At 44.2% G+C, this 14,322-nt stretch overlaps 2 protein-coding genes and 1 long non-coding RNA gene across 3 annotated transcripts; 2 read left to right on the top strand and 1 right to left on the bottom strand.

Moving 5' to 3' along the window:
* Positions 1–339: 339 nt before the first annotated feature.
* On the bottom strand, positions 340–1,139 carry LOC127608114 (uncharacterized). Its single transcript, XR_007964181.1, has 2 exons — positions 989–1,139; positions 340–896 (listed from the first exon to the last, which is right to left on the bottom strand). It is a non-coding gene; the product is annotated as an uncharacterized LOC127608114 (long non-coding RNA).
* Positions 1,140–1,333: 194 nt separating this feature from the next.
* Positions 1,334–5,803, top strand: ift52 (intraflagellar transport 52 homolog (Chlamydomonas)). The gene is made up of 13 exons (XM_052077003.1): positions 1,334–2,329; positions 2,413–2,500; positions 2,658–2,787; positions 2,889–2,964; positions 3,052–3,123; positions 3,229–3,355; positions 3,438–3,521; positions 3,656–3,724; positions 3,807–3,961; positions 4,046–4,133; positions 5,282–5,390; positions 5,476–5,621; positions 5,699–5,803. Exons 1-13 carry the CDS (start codon positions 2,211–2,213, stop codon positions 5,741–5,743), a joined length of 1,308 nt encoding a protein of 435 aa, XP_051932963.1. The 5' UTR covers positions 1,334–2,210; the 3' UTR covers positions 5,744–5,803.
* A 936-nt stretch (positions 5,804–6,739) lies between these two features.
* Positions 6,740–13,563, top strand: mybl2b (v-myb avian myeloblastosis viral oncogene homolog-like 2b). Its single transcript, XM_052075606.1, has 15 exons — positions 6,740–7,003; positions 8,092–8,188; positions 8,287–8,358; positions 8,829–8,921; positions 8,995–9,215; positions 9,308–9,437; positions 9,537–9,611; positions 9,711–9,914; positions 11,069–11,335; positions 11,419–11,561; positions 11,637–11,736; positions 12,213–12,323; positions 12,627–12,734; positions 12,829–12,957; positions 13,075–13,563. Exons 1-15 carry the CDS (start codon positions 6,921–6,923, stop codon positions 13,201–13,203), a joined length of 1,962 nt encoding a protein of 653 aa, XP_051931566.1. The 5' UTR covers positions 6,740–6,920; the 3' UTR covers positions 13,204–13,563.
* The last annotated feature ends 759 nt before the right edge of the window (positions 13,564–14,322 follow it).

Genomic DNA, 14,322 nt, shown 5'->3' with positions numbered 1-14,322 from the left:
TATGCAAAGCACATTGAACACGATACCTTCAAAAGTAGCATCATTAAAGTGAGGCCTCGTTTGATTTTTTTTTTTTTGGTCCCTTGAAGTAAAAATTCAACACCCAGACAGCTTTCTATCCTTCAAGATTAGCGCACCCTTTTCAGTGCTGCAACACAATGAAAGCTTGACCTTAACGCAGCAGTCTTGTTTTTGATACCCTGTAATAGATCAGTTTGACGAGAGGTTTTGAACCTCTGATAAAAGTTGACAAAATTTTCCATGCTTATTCAAATTGAAATGAAAAAAAAGGGGTGGCATCAGTATTTTTTTTTAAAAAAAAGACGATTCATAATCAACTCAAGCAAATAGCAACTTTTATTACCACTTGTTTAAAAATCTTAATTTCTTCATCACAATTTGTAGACATAAAAGGAGTGCATCAGATCAAGGAGAAACTTCTGGTCTTGAATGTGGTCCAGATTGCAGTTTTGGACTCCACAGCTCCAAAGGGCTCGACTCGGTCCGAAGTTGCGGGCTACTGCTGTCCGGTTTAATCACGGACACATCCAAAGACATTCGCGAGGCAGTAAGGTCAAAATGAGCCTTTTCTCGCTTATGCAAGAGGATGTAGGGAGTGGATGAATTGCCCTCTAACGGCAATAACAGGCGACAATTTTCCAACTCGTGGCCGTTCAAGTCATTGGGGAAACATGGCTGAGACAGAGATGCTGGATCAGTCGACGTGCTAAGAGAGGTCTTGATCAAAGGTTTGACTTCGGAGCCATCAACTAAACCATCAAATGAAACACTTGATTTTGACATTTGGCCCAGTGACAAAGTAGAAGGCAAACTCTGTTCTCCAAAGAATTTTCGATCAAGCTCCGATGGCGAAAAGCAGTCAACACTGCTCAAATCTAAAATGAAGGGGGGAAGAGAGGAGGAAAAAAAAAGTGAAATCTCTGGATAGACCGATTCAGTTTATAGTGGACAAAGCTGTCCGTCTTACCTTTAGGAAGAATTGATTTTTCCATTTGTCCTCCTTGGCAGCCAGTGAGTGAGTGCGTTACGAACCTCGGGCGATTTTTAAACTGGTGAGAATATTTGCTAATTGACCCAGCTGGAAGCAGAGCAAGCCATTACGAGGGGGTGGAGAACATGGCCCAATCCAAGTGCTTTCTATAATGAGTAGAGAGGAATCACACTTATATGGGCAACGTTTGATTTCTTTTTTTTTTAGGGACATGACCCCACGCGCATTGAGTTTTACATTTTAGGCATTAATCATTTCATATTTGATGGGGTACTGAAAATGTCCTCCCAATTCTATATATTTTATTCAAAATGTTATATTAACTGTATGGAATGACCGTTGTGTATTCATTTGTTAGTCAGTTTAAAGAGTACACATTAACAAATATTCTTAGGAAACTAGGCTGAAAGGTATTTTACATACTTCAAACATTCGTTTGTGCAGCGTTCATGTTTTTACTTAATAGCGTACCGCTGTTGTACGGAAGCCCAGAGACGACCAGGCGCTAAATCTGGGTTGGCTATTTGGGAAATTACATGCACAACAGTCTATGGAGAGACGGTTTTTAGTTATTCTTTCGCTGTCTGAAGATGTGGCGTGTTAAACGCTCTTAGACAGATTGTGATTTTGGCTCGTTTTCTGCCTTGCGTTCGTGCGTTTTGTGTTTTATTTTGGCTGAAAAGTGTCGATGGCATCTGACAACAACCGACATGAGACGACGACGAAGAAGAAGCGGTTGCTAAGCTAATAGCGTACATGGTAACCGGTTTCCCCAACAGTTGACTCGAAACAATCAACTATTTGGGATATCTACATTTACCAATTATTCACGCGTTGGCGTGAACGAAACTGTATCGTCGCTGTGTTGATAATGATGTTTGTATAATTGCGTAGACACATCGGTGAGGAGCATCGGGAGCTAACGTATGCTAACTTATTAGCCTCTAAGCTAATAATGTTTGACATTTCCGCATAACAAATCTGTTTTTTCAACCTGAAGCTTTTGCCTGCTTTTTTTTCCTTGCGGAATGTTTACGAAAACAATCCAAACAAAGAAAAAGTTTAACCTTCTCTGGCGGATTAACGTGCTAACCTGATGCATATTATATAGCAATACAGGTTTTGCTGATCGATATTTACTCGTAGATAAATAGATTCTCACATAGCGAATGCATAGTGGTTGAATCTTGTATTTATCATGGAGAAGGAACAGCACAATACTGTTGTCTTCAACGCCTCAAAAAGAGAGTTGTTTACCACCAGCAATGGATACAAATCCATACAGAAGCACATTAGGACTCAGTGGAAAATCCAAAGGTTGGTGTGGCAGGCTTTTTGTCTTCTGTATCAAACTACTGGCTGGAAATGAACTCTTTTTCTCTGATAAATGACTCTTGCAGTATGAAGGAAGAGTTGTCATCCGACAAAATGAAGGGTGTGAAGTTGTGGATAACTACAGGCCCGAGAGAGAAGTTTACAGCATCGGAGGTTAGATTATCAAATGAAAAATTGGTCATTGATAACGGAGTAAACAATGTTCTGTTGTGGGGGGAGGGATAGTAGAAAAGATTTAAAAAGGTAATATAGTTGTTGCTTGATATGCATAGACAGGATGTCCTACTCCTGTTGTCTTGTTGTCTTTAAGCTGGAAGTACTGAAACACTACCTGGATGATGGAGGCAATATCCTGGTCATGCTTGGGGAAGGAGGAGAAAAGAAATTTGACACAAACATCAACTTTCTCCTGGAAGAGTTTGGAATTATGGTTAATAATGGTGCGTATACATATATTCTTATTTGTCACTGTTGCAATTGTCGCTTGTCAGTTGATGTTGTAGCTACTGAGGTGTGGTTTTGTCGATTTGCCATACGACAGATGCCGTTTTCCGGACCAGGTACTACAAGTACTATCATCCGAAGGAAGCACTTGTGTCTGACGGTGTGCTGAACAGGTGTGCTGTGTTTGAATATACAAATGAATGTTGTCAATATCAGCTTTATTTATTTCAACTCACAACGTCGGCATCATTCTTGTTTAGGGAGATCAGCCGCGCTGCTGGCAAAACAATGCCAGGAATGGCTGAAGATGACAATGTTGGAAATAACACACAGTAAAGGATTTATTTTTCCGATAGAATTCTTTTCAGTCGAATGCTCCATTTGACCTTGAAAATAAATGGATCAAATCAAACTGGGCCTTTCTGTATTCACGCAAGGGCTCTGTCATTTGTGTACCCGTACGGTGCCACACTGAATGTGATGAAGCCGGCTGTGGCTGTTCTTTCAACTGGCTCCATCTGCTTCCCCCTCCACCGGCCTGTCGTAGCCTTCTATCAAGGAAAGGTCAGCACTCTAAATCGTCATTGTGTAACCAGTACGGAAAATACTGACAGTGTGCCGTTGATGTGATGTTTCATGTCTTCAGGGGACGGGCAGATTGGTCGTAGTTGGTTCCTGCCACATGTTCAGCGATCAGTTCTTAGACAAGGAGGAGAACAGTAAAATCCTGGTGAGTATGGCTGTGTGCGTCCCACATATCCTCAAAAGAGCAGCCTCCACTATTGGCCGCACTCAAACTCCTCACCCGCATCTCCGGGAGAAAGATTACAAGCGGCCTTATGCCGTGTTACTGCGTCACTCTAGGGTGTCGTTCTCCAGTGGCTCATGACGGATAATATTCAGCTGAATCAGATTGATGCGGAAGACCCAGAGGTGAGTCTGTGCGATTCAGTGGGAAAATACCCGTGACGTGGCAAGAAGAGCATTGAAAACTGCTGCTTTGTCTCCGATCTAGATCACAGATTACACCATGTTGCCACACATTGGCTGTTTGTCGGAGCAGCTCACGCAGTACTTCCAAGAGGGCGACGAAAACCCCAGGGACTTCACTTCCCTTCTGGATGTTTCCTTTTTCAGTCTGTCGACAGATACCTTACCCCAAGTGCTCAGGTAAAATCGGAATGCGTTTGGGAGCATTACGGCACTGCAGACTTCTTTCGGTGTTTGCCTGATGGGGTGCCCCGTTTTCCACAGCGTGTATAAGCATCTTAACGTCAAAGATGAGCCACTTCAGCTGATCGCACCGCAGTTTGAGACCCCCCTGCCTCAGTTGCAACCTGCCGTAAGTACCTGCGCTGCGTCTTTCAAAAACAGCCGTGGATCAATGACACTGAAGTTGTATTTCATGACTTAAAGGGGAAGTCAACCCCCCCCCCAAATTTTCTTTACAGGAATATTTTCTGTGCGCCTGCGCTTGTCTAACCACTGCGTCTTGATTCTTGTTGCGTTTGTGGAATGTGAGTGAAGCAGCAAAATCCACCGGTTTTTAGCCATCTCGGGACGAGGCCGTTTTGCAACTTCTCAACTGAAGTTGACAGAAAGTGTCGACTGCAAGTGGCAAATAATCAGAATGTTGTGTTCAGTCGAGCAGGGCTGCAAAATTGTCAAGAACATTTTGGGGTTCACTTCCCTTTTAATAATTCAATATACCTGTATACTTGAATAAAATCCCACATCTGAACAGTTTTTAACCATTATGACAATCATCGCCTCCTCATGCATGCCATGTTAAGTTAGGATCCCTAATTTTCAGGGTCTATCAGTTAAGGTGTGGTCGCTGTGGATTGATTCTTCGATCCACAGTTATGCAACCCTCACTTTTTCCACTTTCTTGATCTCAGGCGTGCTCATTCATCAGACACAATGCACAATGGCTGTGCAATTATAGGTCTCTGTTCAGTGTGCTGATGCTAAAATTATTTGGTGCAGTGACCCGTGTTTACAGACGAGTGTGCACAAACTGCTACTTTACAGCCACTCAGAAGGCACAGCACCGTAACTAATTAGCACATTGGTAACATCAACAATTGTCTAACAACAGCGCGTTTGTGTCTGCGTGTCAAACGCATGGATGTGCAATGAGTCAATTTGCTGGTTAAACGCGACCACCCCAAGGAGATTAAAAAGGACAACTGCTTCTTTGTTTGTGTGGCGCTTTCACACCAAAGAAATATCAAGACTACACTGGTACTGATCGTGCTCCAGTCTAACCCCAAGCCACTTTTCATTCCTTCAAATTAATTTTATGGAATTGGCTGCCTATGCGATTCTTATATAGTTGTGAGTGTGTACTTTGATTACGTCGATCTTCATTAATTGACAGAATAAAACTGAAAAATGTAAGTTCATTTCCTCTGAAGTGAGTTATGTCATATAACGCGTTGACCACGGCAGCAGATTTTAAAACGTTTATTTTTATCCACCCTCCAGGTCTTTCCTCCAATCTTGAGTGATTTGTCCCCACCAACTCTGGACCTGTTTGATTTAGATGAAGCGTTCTCTTCTGAGAAAGTGCGCCTGGCGCAGCTCACCAATAAATGCAAGTTTGGTCTTTCAACTAAAAAGGATGGACAGCTGATGCTTAAAGGAATAATGCTGACATTCTTACCTGGCTCTGTTTACAGGCACGGATGACGACCTTGAGTTTTACATAAGGAAATGTGGTGAAATCCTGGGCGTGACTCCCAAGTTGGACAAAGATCAGAGGGATGCCAAGCACATATTGGAGCACATTTTCTTCCAAGTTGCAGAGTTCAAGAAACTCAATCAAGTGCGGGCATTTAGAAAAAGGACACGTACTGTACATACATTTAAGTACTCAACTCATTATAAGTTGTTGTCTTTCAGGAACATGATGTCAACACTGCGGGACCACGGTTCACCCCTTCTTGACTGCATCAAAATGACTTTGAATGTTCCAGAATTTTTTAATAAACACGATCAATTACTCTAGTAATGTTGCCGTATTTGTTGTTGACCTCAAGAAGCATCGTCCATCCATCCATCCATCCATTTTCCTCACAAGGATAGCGGGCTTGTTGAAGCCCAGCGCTCTCCAGGCAGTAAACGAGGTACATCCTGAACTGGTTGCCAGCCAATCGCAGGGCACACAGAGATGATCAACCATCCGCACTCACAATCACATCTATGGACAATTTCGAGTGTTCCATTAACCCGCCATGCATGTTTTTGTGATGCGGGAGGAAACCAGAGTACCCAAAGAAAACCCATGCAGGCACGAGGAGAACGTGCAAACTCCACACAAGAAGGCCAGAGACGGAATCCAACCTCGCAACCTCTGCACTGTCGGGCCGTCGTGCTAAATAGTCGTCCACCATGCCGCCCTACAAAAGGCCCCTTTTTTTTAACCATAATATTCTATGTACATTAAAATGCAAACAATACTGCACAGTATTATCAATATCAAAGTATTATATCAATATCAAATACAATATCAAAATATTGTAAATTTCCCCAGTGTGGGACGAATAAAGGATATCTTATCTTAAAGTAATTGTTGATTTCCATAAGCCCTTTTGTGTTGAACTTTTGGGTCATATTTATCTGTTGCCTTAGGTCTGCGGACTATAAATACAGAGGCGCTTATAAATAAAATGTATTATTATTATTATTATTATTATTGAGTTGTTGCTGTCCAACCCAAAAGTTATCAGTCTTCAAAATCAAGGGATTATCACATGTTCCCAAATTTTTTTTTTGTTGAGAAATCCGGTATTAACGCATGTTAGTGATGCAAAATCCACAGGTTGACAGCTCCATGCTACTAGCGTTATTATAAAATGGGAATCGAGCGTTGGACGACATTGCGTCGGCGCGCATATGTACTGCGCATGACGTCACCATCCCTTCAACGTCTCCGGAAGGGCGCGAGATAGAAATCCAGAAGCGCGGAGAGACAAGACAGGCGGGCGGCTGCGCGCGCGCGGGGATCTGTTAGCTGCCTCGGTGCTACGGATTTGCGCAAACCAGCACCAAGCCTGGAAACAAAATCAACATCTGGTCACTTCATAAAAGCAGTGCATCCCAAAAACATTTTTTTTAATTGCACATGACGTGTAAAGGGCAGCGGGACAAGCCGTCGGATCGACAACAACTGAAGAAAAGGGGGGAAATGTCCTGGTGGCCGCGCGGGTAAGAAGCCGATCGTTGTTATTGAAATGAACTGTATATAGTCCACACTATTTCTCCGACAAATTGTACGCGTGGACGTTACAAATAAGACATCGGATTGACTCCTTCCGGATTCGTTGGCTTCTGTTGGAGCATATTTGACCTCAGTCACTGCAGTTTAATGCCGCCTCTCCCTTCCCTGGCCCGGACCTGCACGAACCAACAGGCTCCAGCGTTGCACATTTCCTGCTTTTCCTTCGGAGTTCTTGTGTGGGTTGACGGAACCCAAATACTGTAATCCGAATTTTAGCCTCCACGACGACTCCTTAATGAGCAGTCATAATTTAACCGCGGACGAGAAATGTATCTAAATGTAATCGAGCTAGCGAAATCAAACGAGTTATGTTTGTTTCCGAGCTAGCGAAATCAAACGAGTTACTGTATTTTTTTTCCCCCATCCGCACGACTTTTCCACCCTTTACTGCCATCGCCCCCTCTGAACGGTGTTTGATCCATTTCTTTGATGTTCTTAGAAGATTTGGGCCAGATGAAGCCACCAGATTCTCCATAGGACTCTGGCCTTTCTCACTTTTTAATATCTTTCGACGTAACAGAGCAACCCGGTGTTATTTCCCAACTATTAAACATGAGGCGATGCAACACTTGCTTAAGAAAACTGGCATTATTTGTATTATGCAAGCAAATGTTAGACCCATTTCAAAAGTTACCTCTCATGTCAAATATCCTTGGGAAAAAAAAGTCTTGCACTTCAAGGCATTCCTGGATAAACATGACATTACTTGAGCTATTCAACTCTGATTTTAAAAAGCTGCCAAGCAGAGAGTTTGCTTTATTCAGAGTTTTGTCCGTGACCGAAGTGCAGTGTTGGCCACGATATCTTATTGGCTCACAGAGCTGCATAAGATTCTGAACATGTGATTTCTGCTGTCATTTGGTGTTCTATAAGTTTTTTTTTGTGTGTGTGTGTTTCAAAATTATGTTCCGCTCAATTGTCTTGTGTTCAATTTGTATTTATATGCAGCGCTTTGTTTCACGGCGGCGTTCTTAAAGTGCTGTTTAATGAATGAATTATGATTATTTATTTTTAGTGAGGAGGGCGAGGAGAGCCAGCATCCTGACACCGATTCGGATGTTGCCGAGCAGAGAGATGGTGGCAAAGTGAAAGTAAAGTGGACACAAGAGGAGGTGATGTGACACAACGTTGATATTTTTTGAATACATTCGCATCATGCTGCAGAATTTAGGCATCTTTAGTGAGACGAAATATTCTTGATCACCTACAGGATGACAAGCTAAAGGCACTGGTTCAAAAACTTGGACAGAATGACTGGAAGAATGTCGCCACCCATATACCAGTGAGTTGTTTTTTATTCATTCATTCATTCATCTTCCGTACCGCTTGATCCTCACTAGGGTAGCGGGGGGTGCTGGAGCCCATCCCAGCCGTCTCCGGGCAGTAGGCGGGGGACACCCTGAATCGGTTGCCAGCCAATTGCAGGGCACACATAGACGAACAACCATCCACGCTCACACTCACACCTAGGGACAATTTAGAGTGTTCAATCAGCCTGCCATGCATATTTTTGGAATGTGGGAGGAAACCGGAGCACCCGGAGAAAACCCACGCAGGCCCGGGAAGAACATGCAAACTCCACACAGGGAGGCCGGAGCTGGAATCGAACCCGGTACCTCTGCACTGTGAAGCCAACGTGCTAACCACTGGACTACCGGGCCGGCCAGTTGTTTTTTAATATTCTTTCAACCAGAGAGAATATTTAACCAATGTGTGCAAAGTTCTGAATGACTTGGGTTCTTTCATGTTTAGAATCGCACCGAAAACCAATGTCAACACCGCTGGCTTAAGGTTTTGGATCCCGACCTAATTAAAGGCCCTTGGACAAAAGAAGAAGATGACAAGGTAGGTTGTTCTTTGGTTCCCCGTTTGACGGAAAGATACTTGCAGGTCACATTCTATGCTTTGTGTTCCTCAGGTCATAGAGCTTGTCAATCTCTACGGTAACAAACAATGGAGTGTCGTCGCCAAGCATCTGAAGGGCAGGGTCGGGAAGCAGTGTCGAGAGCGTTGGCACAACCACCTCAACCCCAGCGTGAAGAAGTCTTCATGGACAGCCGAGGAGGACCTCGTCATCTATAAGGCTCACTGCGTCCTTGGAAATCGCTGGGCTGAGATCGCAAAGCTCTTGCCCGGAAGGTACCGTAACTTTGCCGTGCCGGGCGGTTTTGAAATTGCTGCCGTTTTTTCAGAGGCGCGTTGACATCCTCTGCGGGAATGTTATCAAACAGGACCGATAACGCCGTCAAGAATCACTGGAACTCGACAATTAAGCGCAAAGTCGAAATGGGCTTTTACTCAAGACAGGATTTTAAACCAAGCGAGCTTGAAGAGCTGCTCGCCCATGTGAAAGATATGCAGGTGAGGTGTTTTGTTAAGTCGTCCCGTGTTCGGTGTAACGAATACGTTATTACACATTTATATGCAGGATATTCATGACTGTACCCTCCTTATGTTAAGTTTTTGATGATGGAGATTCCCACTTCCTGTCAAGATCATGCTGACCCGGATTCAGAGCAGGAAACGCACACCTCAGTAAGCACTCGCATGAGTTCATTCCGAATTACGTCTGTCATTCCACAAAGTCCGTCTTCAGTGTACGCAAAATGCTTTTACCTTCTTCACACCTTGCAGGAAATGTCCGACTTAACCACCGTCAATGGTGACGACGAGGCAGGTCCTTCCCGGGTTGTGCCCTCTCCAAAGGACACGGCAAGTCTTTTGTCCGAGGGGGACAACGCAGGAGAGATGAATTGCACGAGCTGGGTTGTGGACCACTCTGGATTTCTCTCCCCTGCGGGACCTATCCTGAAGGAGGTCCTGGACATGGTGGACGGGGTAGGAAAAACTTAACATCCAAGCAGAGCGCCCGCATTTGAGCACCGTGTTGGAAGTACAGGGCTTCAAATTCCCCCGTGATGAAGTTGGACTTTTGTTATTTACGGCGTTCGCCTTTAAGAAAACCTTTATTAGTCTCGCAATGGAGAAATTCCAGCAGCAAAGTTATGAAAGGAAGAAGTAGAACAGCAAAATATAGGAGCTGCTGGAAAGGCAGCCACTCACGCGGCGCCATTTTGAAGTCAAAATAACACAACACATAGGACATAGACAGTCGTGCAATCTTCACCACTTTTCTGCAAACACTTTGTTGTCTGGAGCAGTTATAGATGAAAGAGGAGAGGATCAAAGTGTCCTTTCACCAGTAGATCAGAGACATCAAGCTGAACATTTGCACACGTCTGCTACAAGCGAAGTTTTGAAAGCAAACACGAAGCTGTAGCGTCCATTGACGAAAAACAGATTAGTTCACTTCTCCTTTGACATCGCACTTGTTGCTGTTTCACATTTATTTCAGCCTTTGAATTTAGATTAGTCATTTTCAGAAATTCATTCATTCATTCATTCATCTTCCGAGCCGCTTGATCCTCACGAGGGTCGCGGGGGGTGCCGGAGCCTATCCCAGCTGTCTTCGGGCAGTAGGCGGGGGACACCCTGAATCGGTTGCCAGCCAATCGCAGGGCACACAGAAACGAACAACCATCCACGCTCACATTCACACCTAGGGACAATTTTAGAGTGTTCAATCAGCCTGCCACGCACATTTTTGGAATGTGGGAGGAAACCGGAGCACCCGGAGAAAACCCACGCAGGCCCAGGGAGAACATGCAAACTCCACACCGGGAGGCCGGAGCTGGAATCGAACCCGGTACCTGTGCACTCTGAAGCCGACGTGCTAACCACTGGACTACCGGGCTGCCATTTTCAGAAATTATTATTATTATTATTATTATTTCATCAGAAATAATACATAGCGGGTAAGAGTAATCAACAAATACATACAAAACTGATTTCCACAAAGAATCACCCAAGGAGAATTAGGCCAGTCTGGAGCAAGGCATCATTTCAATGCAGCACCGACTTTGGACCTTTGCACAGCGCGATAGATACTGTTCATCAATTTTGGGGCGCAAAATGCTTCTTTTGTTTGCTAGGACCCCGACGGCTGGTGTAACTTTGCAGCATTCGACTTACCCGAAGAGAGCCACAGCCCAGAACGCCACCAGTTCCGTCTTGAAGGCAGCGCCCTGCAGGAGTTAAGCAAAGGCAGCAGAGGCGAACTCATACCCATCTCTCCCGGAGGGATCACGCCTCCGTCCATATTGAGTCATCGAAGTCGGCGACGCTTGTCTCCTGATGCTAATAGCTTAATGACGCCAAAGAGCACGCCAGTCAAGATTTTGCCCTTTTCACCCTCTCAAGTGAGTCATCTTACTCTGGCTACGTTGATTCTGTCGTCCGTGAAAGTCAACGCGTGCGTCTTGATTTCCAAACGTTGCCTCAGTTCCTGAACATGTGGACGAAGCAGGACACTCACGACCTGGAGAACCCGTCGCTTACATCCACCCCGGTGTGCAGCCAGAAAGCCATCCTTACCACACCTCTGCAGAGAGACAAGACCCCGATCAATCGAAAGGAAAATTCTGCGTGAGTCCTCACATCTGGTGACCTACCGTCTGCTATTTCTTTGCGTCAAGTATTCACAGTTTGTCTTTTGTGTAGGTTTGTTACACCCAACCACAAGTCCGAGCTTTGCACGATGCCACGTACTCCAACGCCATTCAAAAATGCCCTGGAGAAATACGGCCCTCTGCAACCTCTGGTGAGGTTACGTCTCTGGGTGACCGCAATGTCAACTGAAAGCTGTTCCGAGATCCATATGGGGTCATTTTGACATTTTTGGGGTCTTTTTCATGGATGCCCCAGGCTTATTTCAGCAAAGCAAAGCCAAACCACATTCTGTACGTGTTACAACAGCACGGCTTCGTAGCAAAAAAAGTGCTAGCACTAGAAAGAATGTCCTGCCAGTAGTCCAGACCTGTCTCCCATTGAAGAATGTCCTGCCAGCAGTCCAGACCTGTCTTCCATTGAAAGCGTGTGGCGCACAAAACATGACAACTGGACTGTGGCGTGACTGAAGTTGTACATCAAGCAAGAATGGGGAAGAATTGCACCGACCAAGATTCTCTAATTAGTGTTAATTAATTTCGGATTTTTACAAGCAATTTACAAATGGCCAATTTCCAGCCTGGCCAACATATCAGGTACTGTAGAAAGTTTTCTCTTCTGTTGTCTCAGCCTCAGACTCCGAACCTCGAGGACGACATTAATGAAGTGATCCTGAGAGATGTGGGTATTGACTTGGCGGTTCAACTTCCAGCTGTTCCTGAGCAAAGACGCAAAGCTGTGGTAACTGTGTAATGCTCTCATATGCGGACCTCAGATTTGGCATGAATTTGAATGCGATTGCTTTCTGACCTTAGCCGCATCCCAATGATACGGTGCTCTCTCTATTTTTACTTCCTCACACAAAGATTTTTCGAAAAACAGTAAATATGTGCAGGTCATGGCTCAGAATCTTGCTTTAAATTGATTTGTCTTGGCCTTATTTTCCTGCAAGGCTTTAGCCCGGCCTTCTTTCTCAGACATCTTTAATCCAGGCAGAAAACTGAATTGATCATTTGGACTCATCGATTGGATGTTGTTCCCCAGCATCGCCCTCCGATGAAGAAAGTCCGGAAGTCATTGGCACTTGATGACTGCCAAGTGATGCCCAAGTCCAAACGCAAATCCAAGACCGAAGCCAAACATTGCATCAAGGTGACGACTGCGAAGGAAAATAAACCCCATGCTATTATCCTGCAATTCTTTTTGCCTTCTGCATCATTCATTCATGGTTTTTGTTTGCTCGCAGGAAGAACCGTTGTCGGTTGCCGAGAGCGCCTCTTGTTGTCGTAAAACCCATGAAAATATTTTGGATCAGGGATTCCTTTTGGGGCCAAGTGACAGTGCTATCTTTCCCAGTGCGGTGCCCCCAATTCCGGCAAGTTTCATCTTCAGATAACTGATGTTTTGTTGTCATTGTTTTTTTTTTTTTTCTCCCCTTGGAAATGTATCTGATATCGCCTAATGCGTTGGCCATCCTTTTCTTTCTCGCTAGATGTCCAAAGAATGGGAGGCGGTTGCATGCGGGCAAACAAAAGATCAGCTCATTATGACGGAGAAAGCAAGGCGCTTCCTGCGCTCCTTAACATCGCGGACTCCAAACAGAGCTCTGGTCTTGTCCTGAGACTATTTGCACCTTTGTACCAAGTTGTTACACAAACACAGCAGAATGTTCTGTTGTTTGCGTTTGAAGAAAAGTACTGTATGCGCCTTGTAAATGTGATAACATGTTGGAACAACTTACGAGTCGTCCGCATGTTTACATGATGGCTTAAATCGAAAAACTTCTGCAGGAACACATTAAGATGTAAATGCTTTTAGATATTGTCGAATTCTAAAGGCCATTTTAAGGCTTGAAATCGATATAATTGCATTTCATTAGAATTGCAGTCAAACAACTTTGTAAATAAGTAGTTGAGCATTCAACTAGGATAATCATGCCTGGATTATTTTGCAATAAATGAAAATTATTTTACAATGCAAATGTGTGCATGTGTCTAATTTTTTTTTCCTTCATTGCTACACATAGGTTTCATTCATTCATTCATTTTCCGAACCGCTTTATCCTCGCTAGGGTCGCGGTGGGTGCTGGAGCCTATCCCAGCTGTCTCCGTGCAGTAGGCGGGGGGGACCCTGAATCGGTTGCCAGCCAATCGCAGGGCACACAGAAACGAACAACCATTCACACTCACACCTAGGGACAATTCAGAGTGTTCAGTCAGCCTGCCATGCACATCTTTGGAATGTAGGAGGAAACCGGAGTACCTGGAGAAAACCCACGCAGGCCTGGGGAGAACATGCAAACTCCAATACCCCGCCCCCCCCCCATCCCCTCAAATATTCTGAGTTTTAAAACGTCTTTTTCTCCTGCTTTATTTAATTCTCAAGTTGGCAGCGCTTCATCAGCAATGATGCATTGGTACATTTTGGTGAAGAATACATCTGAAAGGAAGTTGTTGCATGTCACAGTAGAGTACATGTTGTCAAAATATTCACTTTTTATGCGTAAAATCCATATTTCACCTTTGGATGAATACACAGGTATTTTGTCTGACTGGTCATGATTGTAGTGATGGTAGTGCAATACGGTTGTGCTTTCATTTTGTTTGTATCTTTTGTCTTGTAAGTTGGAAAAGCTAATTAAGTCTTGAACAAGAAATAAATATTTTTGAGCAGGTTTTCGTGACTTCATTCTCGTCTTGTTTCGCCTTTAAGAAACAAATCATTGTGTCAAATATTGGAG

Source organism: Hippocampus zosterae, chromosome 9, assembly GCF_025434085.1.
Source record: "Hippocampus zosterae strain Florida chromosome 9, ASM2543408v3, whole genome shotgun sequence".
Classification (NCBI taxonomy): Eukaryota; Metazoa; Chordata; class Actinopteri; order Syngnathiformes; family Syngnathidae; genus Hippocampus; species Hippocampus zosterae.
Note: the sequence above shows the minus strand (reverse complement) of the source record. Positions and strands in the feature narration are given on the sequence as shown.

Coding starts and splice junctions, on each gene's coding strand:
- mybl2b (XM_052075606.1), top strand. CDS start 6,921: ATGACGTGTAAAGGGCAGCGGGACAAGCCGTCGGATCGACAACAACTG. Junction 7,004..8,091: donor ATGTCCTGGTGGCCGCGCGG/GTAAGAAGCCGA, acceptor ATTTATTTTTAG/TGAGGAGGGCGAGGAGAGCC. Junction 12,735..12,828: donor AAGCCAAACATTGCATCAAG/GTGACGACTGCG, acceptor GTTTGCTCGCAG/GAAGAACCGTTGTCGGTTGC.
- ift52 (XM_052077003.1), top strand. CDS start 2,211: ATGGAGAAGGAACAGCACAATACTGTTGTCTTCAACGCCTCAAAAAGA. Junction 2,330..2,412: donor ACTCAGTGGAAAATCCAAAG/GTTGGTGTGGCA, acceptor TGACTCTTGCAG/TATGAAGGAAGAGTTGTCAT. Junction 3,725..3,806: donor TTGATGCGGAAGACCCAGAG/GTGAGTCTGTGC, acceptor TCTCCGATCTAG/ATCACAGATTACACCATGTT.